At 42.7% G+C, this 14,655-nt stretch overlaps 1 protein-coding gene across 1 annotated transcript in view; it reads left to right on the top strand.

Moving 5' to 3' along the window:
- The first annotated feature begins 102 nt into the window (after positions 1–102).
- Positions 103–14,655, top strand: part of POMT2 (protein O-mannosyltransferase 2) — a 28,400-nt gene continuing 13,847 nt past the window's right edge. The window contains exons 1-11 of the mRNA XM_030949469.1: positions 103–215; positions 814–898; positions 1,686–1,790; positions 2,941–3,049; positions 3,947–4,055; positions 5,486–5,645; positions 8,191–8,297; positions 9,213–9,295; positions 10,239–10,348; positions 12,330–12,396; positions 13,203–13,275. Of these exons, the coding sequence (XP_030805329.1) occupies positions 839–898; positions 1,686–1,790; positions 2,941–3,049; positions 3,947–4,055; positions 5,486–5,645; positions 8,191–8,297; positions 9,213–9,295; positions 10,239–10,348; positions 12,330–12,396; positions 13,203–13,275 (983 nt within the window). The 5' untranslated portion in view covers positions 103–215; positions 814–838. The remainder of the gene's footprint in view (positions 216–813; positions 899–1,685; positions 1,791–2,940; positions 3,050–3,946; positions 4,056–5,485; positions 5,646–8,190; positions 8,298–9,212; positions 9,296–10,238; positions 10,349–12,329; positions 12,397–13,202; positions 13,276–14,655) is intronic.

The following is a 14,655-nucleotide window of genomic DNA, read 5'->3' as shown; positions in this document are numbered from 1 at the left end:
CGCACTCCGGCCCAGCATGCGCCGCGCCCGGCGCGGTGCAGCGCGCGGCGGGTGCCCGCGGATGCCGCCGCGGCAGCGGGAGCCCCGCCGGGGGCCGGGGGGCCGGCGCGTCCCGCCGCCCCGCCCGCCGTCACCCGCCCGGCCGCCCTGGCCCTCGTCACCCTCCTCAGCTTCGCCTCCCGCTTCCACCGCCTGCGGGAGCCGCCGCACGTATGGTACGGGCCGGGCGGGGCGTGCGCCTCTCCGGCCGGGCGCTGCCCGGGCCCCGCGGGGCGGGTGGGTGCGTGTCCGCCTTCTGCCGGCCACAGCGGCCGGGACTGCACCCCGGCTCCGGCCCGCGCCCCTTCCCCGCCCCGGCGTGGGAGGGGTCCCTGTTTATCCCCGGCAGGTGGGGACGGGACACGGCAGTCCCGTCCCCACCTGACAAGAAAGGGCTGCGCTCTCCCCGCTGCTCTCGGGCCGTGCTGCAGGAGGGCACCGGGTACCGGGCAGGGCGTCTTGGGGATCTTCGTGCAGTGAGCAGACTTTTTAACCTCGCTGAGGTCAATTTGGAAGCAAAAGGGCAAACCGGAGGTTTTGCAGTGATAATATACAACTCCTTAAAAAAAAGGACCTTTCCTACAATGGCTGTAGTGCTGTCCATGATTTCCCACTGAGTATAACGCATTGTCTCATATGGAATGTATAACAGTATCCCTCTATACTATAAAAAGCATAAGTAAAAAGATTTTCCTGGATTTTTTTTTTAACTCTCTTCAGCATTGTAGCAGATTGGTTATTGTGGTTTGTGTTTTGTTGGTGTGTTTTTTCCAGTTGGGATGAAACTCATTTTGGGAAGATGGGAAGTTACTACATTAATCGGACCTTCTTCTTTGATGTCCATCCCCCTTTGGGGAAGGTAAAGTGCTTTTCTGTTGCATGTTTCAGAAACCGCAGGAGTAGCCAATAAAAGTCTGCCTCTGCCTTCTGGCCAAAGGATGTGGTGAACAACAAAGTCATTTCTAACTGTTGTTGTTGACACCACAGCAATTTGCATTCTGTGTCCAGAGCCTCAACTTGCAACTTTTTGTCTTCACAAAAAATGCTTCAAATATAAGAAAACCAAACAGCATTGTATGTTGGGTTTTTAGAAAAGCTTGACATGAAAAAATCTATGTGACACTTGGAGGGCATATGTAATAGAAGCCTACATTTTAAAGGAGGCAAACAGTTCCTGATAACTTGTGAGCAAATGAGATGCCTGCCACAAATGACCCTGAGAGCATTGATTTCCTGTTCTTTAAATGAATGTGTTTTAGCAACGGTGTGTAGTGTGGATGAAGGTGCATCCTCCTGCCTCGTCAAAGTTATCTTCCTTTCAGACTGAGTCTCCTGAAACTAAAGGGATAGGGAGCTATGGGAGACTCTACAGGATTCTCTCTGCTCAATTCCACACCTGCTATTTTTCTTGAGCTTGCAGTCAGCCTTATAGTTTATTGCAAAAATAATTCTGATTTTGCCTTTAGATGAAGGGCAGTATGGACGTATATGATTTCTGTAAACAAACTCTTTTTTTAGATGATGTTTCTGAATTATTTGTCCTCTGAATCATTGTGCCTTCTATAGAAATCTTACCTGCTGCTAGCCTGGATACTTTTTCCTCCAGTGTGATTTTCCTGACCATTTTTTTCACGTTTTCTCTTCAGATGCTGATTGGACTTGCTGGCTACCTTAGTGGATATGATGGTACATTTCCTTTCCAAAAGCCAGGGGATCGATATGAGCAGCACAACTACGTAGGGATGAGAGGGGTAAGGCTCTGCAGGCTCCTGTCAAACTGGTCAGCTGTCCTGTGTCTTTCAGTACAGTATTCCATTGTAAGAACAGCTCTCCTTGATCAAGTCAGAGGTCTGTTTAGCCTTGTGCCTTGTCTTTAAGCTCCTTTGAAAAGTGTTGGTGGTTCTATTGTGAGCAAGTCTTAACGTGTCTGTGAGAGGCCAGGTAAGAAATTAAGGTGAAAATTGAGGGCAGCTCTTCCTGCTAATTAGTGAGACTACACTGCTGCATGGGATGGATACCTTGCCTTGTCTGCAAAGCAAACATTGCTGAGTTTGAACTTCTCTCACTCCATTGTGCCTGGCTAATCTCCTGGGGAACCAAGGGTATCAAAAAGCCAGGGTCATCCACTGTCACCTGCACTTTGCCACCACTGGTGACCTAAGCTGAGTATGCTGATGGAGCCTAGGACAGCAGGGCAGAATTCAGAGTTGTACTTGATCTGAAACCCTGGCTCTACTGCTTTTTGGGAAGATGAAGAGCCATATGACTGACACTACATAAGTCAAAAGGAGAAACAGTTGCCAATTGCTACTACCTAGAAAGAAAACTAAAAACTGGAAATGCATGTTTTCTTAGTTTAGTTTCCAGAAGTTCATGGTTTTAGATTTTCCTGAGCCAAAGGTGGGAGAGGTGCTAGAAACAGACATTAAAGATAATAAATTCTACTGTGGTCTTGCTTTCTTTTGTTTTGATTTCTTCTCCTCCTCCACCAACTATCCTTGGTCTCATTTGTGTAGGAGAGGGGAATCTGGTCTGCTAAAGATATAAGGTGCACCTGTATTTTGTTCTTAGCTTTCATAATCTAGTATCTTGTTAAAGACAGGCTGAGTGTAGTGGATATGTAGTGCACCTACTTAATGAATCCTTTTATGAATATCTGGTGTAGTCTAGCAAGAGAGTGACTGGCTGTTGTTACTGACACCACTGCAGAACAGAGTAAGCCTCTGTCCTCTGAGCAGTGTCTTTGTTCAGTTGGCTTTTGTCCGATGTTCTTTGAGACTCAGTTCAGCTGCTGCAACACCTCCTGTTGTTGTAGGTATGGAAGATGAAGGAAAGGAAAGGGTGTGAGCTCTTGTCCAGCATGGGTGGGGTTATAACTTCTGCCATGATCTTTTCCTGCAGTTTTGTGCATTTCTTGGCTCCTGCCTGGTTCCTTTTGCCTACCTCACAGTATTGGAACTGTCCAAGTCACTGCCAGCAGCCTTACTCACGGCTTTCATCCTTATTTTTGGTAGGTGTTCCTGCTACAGCAAAATTGAGTATCTTAATTGTTCAGATAATTTAATTTCTGCGTTACCATGTGTTACCTAACCAGAGGACATTTGGGTTAATGAAAGACTTTCTCAAAAGCAAAGTAATTCCACTTTTTTAGAATGTATATATGTATGAGGCTTTTTACTTGGTGGTGGCCTTAAGAACTTCACAGTCTTCTTTAGTTCATAGGTATACTTCTGTTATTTGCACAACCACAGTATTGGGTTAGATTGCACCTTAATTTTAAAAATTTTTATAAGGTGGGTGGTCAGGAATGATTTTGCCCACTAGTGAAATATTGATGTTTCCTGTATGAATTATAGAGATCTTTAACAGCTCCTGAATTACTTTAGAAGAGTTCACAATAAGAAATTAATAAAGTTCCTTGTTGAATTGAACCAAGTGGAGAAATTGACCTTGCAAATGAAGCTACCAAAATAGGAGTTTTGTAAGGACACACAGGTATTGAGAAATGGAGACTTTAGATATCAAAGCCATATTCATTTTTTATAGGTACCATCTGAAAGATGACTTCTTCTCTGGCATCCTCTGGCACTATGGTGGTGCCTTAGGTAGATAATTGCTGGCTGTAATCCTCTCCATCTGAATATGTTACCAGCACTTTCCAAATGGTGTTTCACAAATACTGCTGTACTGCCTTTTGTTCTTGTTTTGTTTTTTTTTTAATTTTTGTTTTGTTGGGATTTTTTCCTTTGTTATCCAGGCAGGAGATGAAATGTTATGATCTCCTTCTGTTTCTAAAATTTCCCGCCTTCTTCTTGTCTTGAATACACTGAGGAAGCTGAATTCCCACAATCTTAGATTCACTTTGGAGCTGCAAGTCTTTCTGACATTGCTATGTGTCTCTTTGCAGATACAGGCTGTATTACATTGTCCCAATATATTCTGCTGGATCCCATTCTAATGTTCTTTCTCATGGGAGCTGTTCTAAGTATGGTGAAATGTAACAGCTGTGCAGACAGGTAAGATAAGGATGATAATTTTGTTAAACTATAGGCATTTAACTTTCACACAGTTAAAGTAATATCTGCCATTGGTGATGTATGAGTGGCTGAAATGAGATTATTTCAGGAAATTTGAAGCTGAAAATGACTATTGGTAGCAGAGAGAAATTTTTACTCTGAGGGTCTATGCAGTTAGGGAGAAAGTATTGTGCCTGGAGTACACAAATTTATCTGTGACTGTAAGCACCTTTAAAAATCCTGCTGTCTGAGGTAAATAGTGTAATTTGTTTGGTTTAGAGAAACGGCTACAAAAACTTAGAGGAAAATATAGACAGGATGATTCTGAATAAAGTAGTCGAGTTGCTAAGGATATTTGCTATAGACCCATCCAGAAAGGCTGGTGGTTTATAGGTATTGGGATGTGTCAGAAGGCTTCTTTGTGGCTGGGCTGCACAGAGTAGTTTCCTTGAAATGCATCCCAAATTCAAAGACATAAAAATTTGAAATTCTGTGTTATATATTAGCAGTTTTTATTTCATGAAACATTCAAGAACTGATCATATCAATCTTAGTGTGTCTGCAGTTCGTGTGGCTGAAATGCAGCCTGCAGCATCATGTACAGCTGTCCAAGGCCATCCTTATCTACTACATATTCCCCAGGGAATGCAAGCACTAAATTACAGGGCAGTGCTTGATCAGCTCTGTGTGCCTTGACCTGAATTTATTTTTCATATCTTAGAGCTAATCCTGTTGTCAAAGTAGTTGATATTTTGCAAATTAAAAGCCAACTCTAGCTCTCGTGTTGCTTAGCAGGTCATGGGGATTTTGTCTAGTTGAAATAAAAGTGTCAAGGCATTAGGAATCAGAAGGAAAAAGGTTTTAAATTCTGCTGACATTTTTTCTCATCTCTTTTCTATAGTTCAGTTTTATGTCAGTTTAGAATTTGTTTGCTTTTTGCTGCAGCTTTTGTTTGTGTTTTGGATAGATGTTTCCTGCTAAGGCTTTCTTGCTTTAGTACAGGTGGCTGCTCTTTGCCTCTTGTTCTTCCCCATGTCCCTAAATTTCTGAGAGAAGTAAGTTTGCACTTTATGGAGCAAAGTTCTTGTTTCTGTTTCCAGAACTTCCATGTAGTCAGACTTTCTTCACACTAGTATTTTAGCTTATACCTGCTGTCTGTGTTTCCATCCTTGAATGGGAGATCTAGGGTTGCCCCTGGCTTAAGTGTACCTGAAGCCTGTATCAAGGTTTCACAAGCCTGTATCTGAAACCAGTATCCTTGTGTGATTCCAAACTAAATGAAAAACTTGTTTTTCCACTTCTTATGGGTTCCTGAGAAGATGGACTGTAATTTTGTGGGGTAATTGATCTGTTATTTATTTTTGTGATCATATGCTGCCCATTCATGTAGCCGTCATTTTATTTACTGACTTGCTCTACTGGTCCTGCAGGCCATTTTCTGCCTCCTGGTGGTTCTGGCTGAGTCTGACTGGTGTGAGCCTTGCTGGAGCAATGGGGGTAAAATTTGTTGGCCTTTTTGTAGTTCTCTTGGTTGGCTTGAACACAATCTATGACCTATGGGACTTGCTGGGGAACCTCAGCCTGTCACTGGTGAGTTTCAAAGACTTTTCTTTACTTTGTAAAGTGTTTCTTTGTTTTGTTTACTGTGTAATTCTCCTAGTCTTTGACAGCCCTGCAAGTACTCAAACAGAGATACTCTGCCTGAAGCAGAGAGGAGCATCTGATGTGCTGATGTGTTGAAGAAAAAAGGAGATTAAGGTTATAATGAAAAAATTATTGCCACACATTTGAAAAAATTCAAACATGCTTATATTAGCAGGATGTTATCATATACAAACACAGCAGAAAGATTGTTACTTTTTCCTGAGAGAAACTGTTACCATTCCAGTTGGCTACGTGTTCAGTCTAAGCTAAAAAAGCTCATTGGGAATGGCTTTATGGTGGCCCAAAGCAAGATGCTGCCTAGCACTGTTACCTGACCTTCCAAGGAGTATGTGCTACCTGGCAGACAGGTGTGTCTTGCAGCACTTAGTTTGCATAAGCAGCGTGAGCTCAGGCTCTGCTTCCTGAGAGTAAGGGGGCAGAGGCTGCAGAGCAGGAGCATCACAAGTCATGGAAATGCTCTGCAACCTGCAGTATCCATAGCCAGTTTAGAGGATGAAGACAGCCATAGCCTGCTTGATTTCACACACATTTAGTTTTTCTAAGCTTAAAAAAATTGCTAGTGGGTTTGAGTGTCCTGGTCTAATATATTGCATTTTATGTTTGCGAAGTGTGAAATCTGCCATTTGGAGAAACGCCTTGATGTACCATTTACTGTCTTGCAACCGGCACGAAGACAAATTCTTCAGTCATATCTTTTTAAAGGTGTTCAGTTCTTCTCTTGTCTCAGCCTCTTTTGAAGCTTGAAAGTTCTGATTTTTTTCACTTACTGTTTTTTTCTCATTTGTCCTATAAACAGTGGGAGCATGGGGGGGACTTTTTCTGTTCCTCCTGTGTGATTTGTTTTCTTTGATTAATGTGAACAATATGGGCTGCAAAGATTCAGTGTTCCAACTCCAGAGAAACACTTCTTGAGCAAAGTCAATTAATTGCATTTGAAATAGAACAAATCCATCATGTCTAAGCTTTTTGCCAGCAGACAGCTGCACAATGATTTCATTTGTACTGCTGGCAGCAAAGGCAGTAAACCCCCAAGTGTTAGAATATGTAAAGAAATTTACTCCAGAAGGTACATGCATTCTGAATAGCTATTTGGCAACCTTGGTGCTTGAGGAGAGGGAAGAAAAAAGGTGAGGATTAATCTCCTGGAAGCCTGAATAACTTACCTCTGCATTTGTTAGGGAGCTTCTCATTATTATTTACATGCAATTTTTGGGGACTAAGTTGATTTCTAGAATTCTCAGCTTGTGTTGATCCATTGTTCTGGTTTGCTCACTGCTGTCTTTCACATGCACTTTCTTTTCTTTGACTTTGCATTGAAGTCTTTGAAGTTAAAGAAAACCATTTCATGAAAATTGGAGCATATTGAGGCTTTTCTAAGTAGGGAACTGGAGGGTAGTTCATGTGCCTCTCCACTGCTTATATTTGGTTCTGTACCATCAATCAGCATTAGTTTCTAAGTGTCCAGCGGTTGTTAAGTTCTGCTGAAGTACTTGAACTGAACAGCTCTTTCCTTTGTTGTCTTCACTGAGTTTTGTAATGTGTTCTGCTTTTTCCATTCCTTCTGAATTAAGTGGTTCTGGTACTAATGGATGGAGAATGATTAGCTTAATGATAGGTATGTTAAAGAATATGTAGAATAGCAAGTGCATCTGCTTTCATCCACTTTGAAGTTAGTGTGGCCATTTAGCAAACAGTTTTTGCTATTTCATTTTTTTCTTCTTCCACAGCTATTTATTATCCACCCTCTATTTTACGTTATTTACTACCAGCAGTGTCAGTAGGATGTGAAAATGTAATAGCTTCTTTGGCATCTGTTTGCAAAACATATTTTCAATTGGTTGAAATAAAATATTTTGCTTTCATTTTGGGACATCTGAAGAACAGGTTTTGCTGCTGACTTTTCTGTAGTTTCTGGCTGAGCAGCACTAGAAGTTGCAGTGTGAGAGCATCCTTGCTAAGCAAGATGATTTCTGTAAGTGAAGCATATCTAGATCCCCAAGATGTCCTGGTTACATTCACATTTGCATAGACTTATTGGGGGAACAAATTTTCATTTTCCCTCTTGCTTAGCTTTGGTGGTTACTATTTTGGGAGCCCTCTCTTTGCTGGGATTTTGGATCAAGATGTGTACCACTGATAAACAAGTTAAGGTCCTTGCTCTCCAAGTATTTTCAATGAGGGCTGCCCAACCTCCTTGCCAAAGTTAGGGATGCTCAGCACTTCGGAACACTAAACTCTCCTCTTGCCTATTTTTGTCTTTTTTCCCATGACCCTAAAATTGTGAGGTACCATAGCTCCAGCTTTTGGACATACACAGCAAGGTCTGCCTCAGCTTTTACCTCTCTCTGGGCCTTTCTGAAGTAATTCTACAACCTGGTGAGCTCCAGCCACAGGACTGCTGCTGAGAGTCTTGTGAAATCAGGAGTGAAGTTGTTCCTGCACTGTTTGATCCAGACTGTGTTTGTTACAGGTGATGTTTGGGAAGCATTTACTGGCTCGTGTACTCTGCCTCATCATCATTCCACTTGCCCTCTACACAGCTATGTTTGCTGTTCATTTTGCAGTGTTAAATAGAAGGTATTTCACAATGTTTTCTCCAGAAGAATTATTTGGTTTTGCTTTGAATTAAAGGCTATTGGTTATATAGTAGTCCACTTTCAGTGTCAGAAGCACAGCCACAAGCTGTGTCTTTGTTTAATTCCCTTCCCCAACTCTCTGGCCAAGCTGGCAGTGAAATTGAAATTGAGCTTGAGACTTTCTGAAATGCCAAGCAAGTAACTTAACGAAACTTCGTGTCTCATTTTTTTTCCTCTTCTCTTTCTGGGACTTGGAAATGTCTCAACTCCATTCTTTGTCTTTTTGTAATTAAAAAGTCCTTGCATTCCTGAAAAATGGCTGTGATTAAAAGAGTCTGAGTGTGCTTGAAGGGAGGGGTCTTTCCCAAATGCTTGCAACCAAGGATGCTTTTTACAAGGAAAGAGCTAGTAAAATGGCCAAGTAATGTTCTCCATATGCCAGCATTAAAAAATGAGGTGAATAAGTATTTCACTGTAGAAAAAGAATAGAAAAATAAATCTGTTATTTTTCAGTTAAAGTCTACTGGTTTTACCACTAACCTCTTAGCAGAATAAGACTACAGGAGTCACAGAGAAAGGCTTTGTTATATCTGTCCTGACAGCGGGTCAGTTTATTTGTTGCAAGAGCACCCCCAAAGACAGTTCTGATGTTTTGTGCAGTGCCAGCATGTACATTTTTGTGACCTTAAGTCCTTGCAGCTCTGGACAATTTCCTGCAAGACTGTCTCTGTCTGCTGTGATTTACAGCATTAGAGAAGTGTGCCTCTTAAGGGAGCTGCTCCCACTCTTCTTCTTCAGATGCCCAGTCTGGTTTTATAATTTTTCTTCTATAAAAACAAGTTGGTAATGCATGACAGAGGTTTGTATGCTGCTTAGTGAGACCTCTAATTGTCATATTCTTTGCTATCTTTTGTAGTGGTCCTGGGGATGGTTTCTTCAGTTCAGCATTTCAATCTCAGCTGATTGGGAACAATCTTCATAATGTCTCCGTTCCAGAGCGTGAGTCTCCATATGAATAAAGCACTCTGAATGTTGTCAGTGTGCATGAGAACTTAAATAAAAACAGCGTCCCTGTGACTCAGTGCAGAGCAGTGGGAATTATGCCTTCCATGGTCACGGTCAGATCCATGCTCTTCCTCTGTGCAGTTGTATGTATTGACAGAAAGAAAAAGGCTGAAAATATCACCATGTTCAGTGCATGGTCACTATCTGGTTTTTTCCTGTTCACCTTAGATTTGTGAGTGTTCAGATGTGGGATTTGTTTCCATAATATGTGTAAATGGAAACTATCAACTTTTGTGACACAGCATGCCACTGGTCCAGCTGTGTTGTATTCAGAATGCATCTGAATTTAGCAAAAAGAAGGCTCTGTGGTAGTTCCCTAATCCCCAGGTTAGCTAGGGACTACTGAGCCTTTCATATGGTTTAGCTTTCTAATTACTTCAGCTTTTTTCAGGTTGTTCCGTGCTCCAGAGGTGTCACTGGGGGAGCACCAGGTCTGTTCTCTCAAGGCTGAGTTGTGTTGGGGGCTAGGAGGGAAGATGTCTTAAGCCAGTGTATATCTGCTATCCAAGAGCTGAGCTTGCCTCCCTTCCCTCTTGTATTGCTGTAGGGGTCAGCAGTGTTATACTCTTAGGGAAAGCTATCTCAAAACTCTCATTATGAAATTGCAAAAAAAGGAATGCCTTACCACATCTGTTTATGTTAAAACTTAGTGGGAGAGTTTGAAGTGTTTTAGCCAAATGTTATGTAACAGTTTCACTGCATCCTGGTTAGGGGTGGGAGATAAGCGTGCAATGAGCCCTGTGGAGTAACTTGTCAAACAGGAAACAAAATTCCATTAAAACAGTGGAGAGTGCATGCTTAATGAGCACTGTAGACTAGCTGGGGGAGACACAGGAGAGCTGCCTTATGTCTTTTTTGCTCCCTCTTTCTCATGCAGATTTGGCATATGGGTCAGTGGTGACAATGAAGAACCTTCGGATGGCAGGGGGATACCTGCACTCCCACTGGCACCTCTACCCCGAGGGTGTTGGGGCTCGCCAGCAGCAGGTTGGTGTGCTGTGGTGTATTACCTGTGTCTACAACCCTGGGTTACTCTCTTTGTATTTGGCATTAGGGGCCAAACTGGTAGGAGCTATGTGTTTACTCAGCATCTGTTACCCTCTCAGTGCCACAGCACTGCACTTGGCTTAGAACTCTGACTAAAAAGGAGGCTTGATGAGGGCCTACCACACTGCACCAGAGGGGTGATTTACAGGAACAAGGCCACCATCCATAAATGGAGTCCAGGAAGACTTCAGAATAGTTTTCCATAATGAAAGTTACCTCAAGGAAGGCTGTAAAACTTGGTTTAAAACAAGTACATTATCTTACAGCTTTTCTGGCTGTACATTAAAAGCATGAGAGTAGAACTGCTGTATATTTTTACTCCAGCCACTGGCCTCTGTGAACTTACATGAATCCCTCTCCTGTGTGCCTTGCTTCCTTCATCTGTCACCAAAGAATTTGCTCAATAAATTAGATACTGTGCATTTGTAAGCTAATGTGGCCATATGGAAACCATCTAAGCTAAGGGCTTCTCATTAAATGATTAAGCAATAAGGGAAAGTAGAAATCAGAAATCATGTAACTATCTCTAATTAAGAAGTGCAAACATTAAGTGGATTTTTTATTTTTGTCCATCATCATCAAGCTTCACAAATCTTTGCTGTTTCTGCACTTTTAACAAGATGTACTCTCCAGTTTGATTATTGGTGTCTAAAAATTGTTCTGAGATCCTTGAAAGAAAGTTGCCAGAGAAGCACAAGTGTTTGGTTTTTAACTCCCTGCTGTCTCTGTGGCTAGGAGGAAGTTTTCAGAAGTGAAAACTTTGTCTCAATCTTATTTTCCTGCTGCTTGTCACAATCAGAATTTCTGATTCTCTAGCATGACATTAATGTTTATTACAGTGTATGGGGATGCCATGCTAAACTGCCTCAAGCATAGGCAAAATTGGAGTGCAGATCATGCTTTATGACACTAAAAGCAGGGAAAGGCAATTTGGAGAGGATACTAATGGGAGTTTCTTGTGGAAAGTGGGAAAGGGTGGAGATTTCCCTGCTGTGTTCCCTGCCCTGATGGTAGGACAGCAGTAGGGTTCTAGGGTAGTTTCAGGGCTCTGGAGAGGGGAAGAGAATTTAGAGAGGAATTTGGAGGAGATTTAGAGAGGAAAAAGTGATCTCTCTGCTTCCACTTTCTCCTCCTCTCCTAATGGCTTGACCTCAAGGTATGAGGTTCTACCTCCAGCTTTCCCTTTTTCCCCATGGTCAGACACTTCTGTGTTCTGCCTCTCACCCACCCACTGGGCCATCTGCTCCCACCTAAGAGAGAGGCCCAGGTGGGGCACTGGGCTAGGGTCCCACAGAGCAGGGCTTGCTGCTCTCTAAGAGGAGGGTGGGCAAAAAGAGTACAGTTCCACGTGCTCTGGGCAGCAGCAGCCTGGAATAAGATGCTCTTTGTGTCCATGGTAGCAGCAGCTGCAGTTGCTCTGTGTGAGGCTGAGCAGGCTGGCAGGGGTTAGCTGTGTGGCTGTAATGGGTGATCCCTGAATCCTTGCCTTGCGTGGATCTTCTGGCAGATGTTGTGGTTGTCAGCAATCTCTAGTGTCTGTAAAGCCAGTGCTGCTTCTGTCTCCTGGTTCAGATAGTGGTCAGTGATTATTCAAGAGCTCTGGCTTGGATATCCTGTTGTTGTAGAAGGAGCCTCTGAAACAGGGTGAGGAGAGGTCAGGCTGTGTTTGGAGGCTGTTGGTGCATGTGAACTGCCATGAAGGGTAGTGCTTCTGGGTATGGGCTATACACTGGCTAAGAGGTGTCATCTGGGTTAAGGAGTGCCCCATAACTGGTTTTCTAGGGGGCACTGTCATAAAGGTAATCCCAGGACTTCTGTGTGGTTGGTGCATTCATTTGGGGGTTTGATTTGCTGATGAATGTGTGACTGCTATCAACAGCTTTTTCCTTGTTATGTAAAATAATTAATCCTGTCATTTCAGGTCACTGCATACTTACATAAAGATTTGAATAACCTGTGGATCATAAAGAAACATGACTCAGATACAGGTAACAAAAACCAGTTAAGTGCCTTTTATAACTGCTGCTTCTGTTTTTCACATAAATATTCTGAGTTCTTTCCAGGGCAGAGTATCCTTCAAGGATATGAGGAGGAGATGAGGAAGAACAAGGGGAAGCTGTCTCTTGATTTACATTGTGTATGTGTCTACTGTGTTTTTGGTTCTTTTTCAGTTTGTACAGCTGAAGTAAATAAGCTTTTCTTAGCTGAAGGTTGCATTGACAATTTTTCAGCTGTGTAGGGCTGCAAATAACAGCAGAGAGGAAATTTGTCTGAACTGAGTTAATATTTATTGCAATCTGTTATTGTGGCTAAGAGTCTTGGGAAAGCTGGGTCCTGTAACAGTCTGGTACATTGTGTTTGACAGATTTTTGTGGGTGATTGCTTGGGACAAGATAAGAGTACTGAATGTGATTATCTATGGTTTGTGCAGAAAGCTGTTGGTTTAGATGATGTAGTGTATGTAGCTGAGGCATGCTTGGTCTGGCAGTTGCCTTTTCTTTACCTGATGCATGTGTTTATAAAAATTAACAAGAATTGTCTGAATATCAAAAAATGTAAATAATGTAGATATATAAGAAAAAATATAATCAGTGTTGCAAGAGTCATTTATAGTTCACATTCTTTGGAGTAGCTCTCAGGATTGGAGTTTAGAGCAATGTTTTACATCAGGCTTAGGGTCAACACGACTTTGTTTGCTTTGTTATCTGCTTGAGGCACGAGCATCAGCAAGAAACTTTCTAAGACCCTGGTAAGTTTGTCAGTGCATTGATATGATTAGTTTGTCTTCCTTCAGCAGATCTGTCTGACCCCTCAAGCCCTGTGGAGTTTGTGAGGCATGGAGATATTATTCGTCTGGAACATAAAGAGTAAGGATGATTTCTGGGATTCAAAGGGATTCAAGTGATTGAACAGAACTGGTGGGAGACTTGTCCTGCTGGAGGCTGTGGTTAGACAAGCACAAGCAGGCTGTGTGACAGAGGTATCTGCATATCTGAATTTCCAGTGTGAGGTTGTGGAGTTTTTCTTCTATGATATATGTTCTGAAAAGTGTCTATTAAATGAGAAACTTTAGAGAGAACCACACAACTTTATTAGAACTACCTGCCTAAGCAGCAGGGAGATTTCTTCAGTTGTGTGAGGTGCAATAATCAGGGTAACTCTTCCAGAGAAGCAATTTCAAAAATTTCATTCTGTTGCCTGTCTCCATGCTGGATTTTCTAGACAAATAGAATATAAGGGGTTTTTTTGTCAGTGTACTGCAAGTGTCCTGTCCCTATGTTCATAGGCGGTATCCGTCTGCTGAAGTTCTCAACAGCACTGAGATCATAGCAGTTAAACACTTTGAATGAAAGTGGAAGCCGATCCCTTCCCTTTCTGCAGGGAATACCTAAGAGGAAGCAGGGGGACCATAGTGACTTGATATTTAGTCTTTATCTAGCGTACTGTCAGCCTTGATCTCTTAACAGAACCTCTAAACTCATGAGCCAGGAAATCCTGTTGTATTGAATTCAGTATGGCGTATGCACAAACTGTTGCTTAGGCTTCCAAAACGATTGTAAGACTTATTTTTTTAAATTTTGAATTGGGAGTTTACTATCAAATATATGGTAATGAGGATGATAACATCTTGATTAGGCAAAATGGGTTAAGTCCTGCTGAGGTCTCTGCACGGGAGTGAATCCGTGGTGCTGGGGAGGGATCCGGCAGGCGGCACACGGGGCTGGCCTGTGGCACATCCCACGGGACAGCAGTGTCCCTGCAGCTGGGCAGCAGCAGCAGCACAATGGATGCTGTCCCAGCACCTTTGGCAAGGACTGACAGGCTGTGGCCAGGTTTCTCTGCTTGCTTCAGCTGGCAGACCCTGCCAGCATGGGAGGCTCATAGGTCTGCACTGTGCTGGTGCTAAATGGTGGCCACTGATTTCCCCCTAAATGGTACAATCTTACCCTGCAGAAGCAAAACTGATAATCACAAAGGTCAGGATCTTGCTTTTCTTCTTTCCAATCTCTTTTCCTTTTAGAGATGGTAGGTTGTATTTTGAGGGTTGGATTATTCATGCTGTCATCCTTTTTTGTCACTACCCAGTGTGGCATAAGCTCAGAATCATGTGCTGGAAAGTGACAGTTTCACTCCATCCCGTTAAGGCTGCATCCTGCTGCACCCTGAGCTGGAATTCAGTGGTTAGAGTACTGGCAGATCTCTGAATGGCTCAAACCAATGTTTTTATCACAAATTGACAGGGTTCA

Source organism: Camarhynchus parvulus, chromosome 5 (assembly GCF_901933205.1).
Source record: "Camarhynchus parvulus chromosome 5, STF_HiC, whole genome shotgun sequence".
Classification (NCBI taxonomy): Eukaryota; Metazoa; Chordata; class Aves; order Passeriformes; family Thraupidae; genus Camarhynchus; species Camarhynchus parvulus.
The sequence above is the reverse complement of the archived record's forward strand: the minus strand, read 5'-3'. Positions and strand labels throughout refer to the sequence as shown.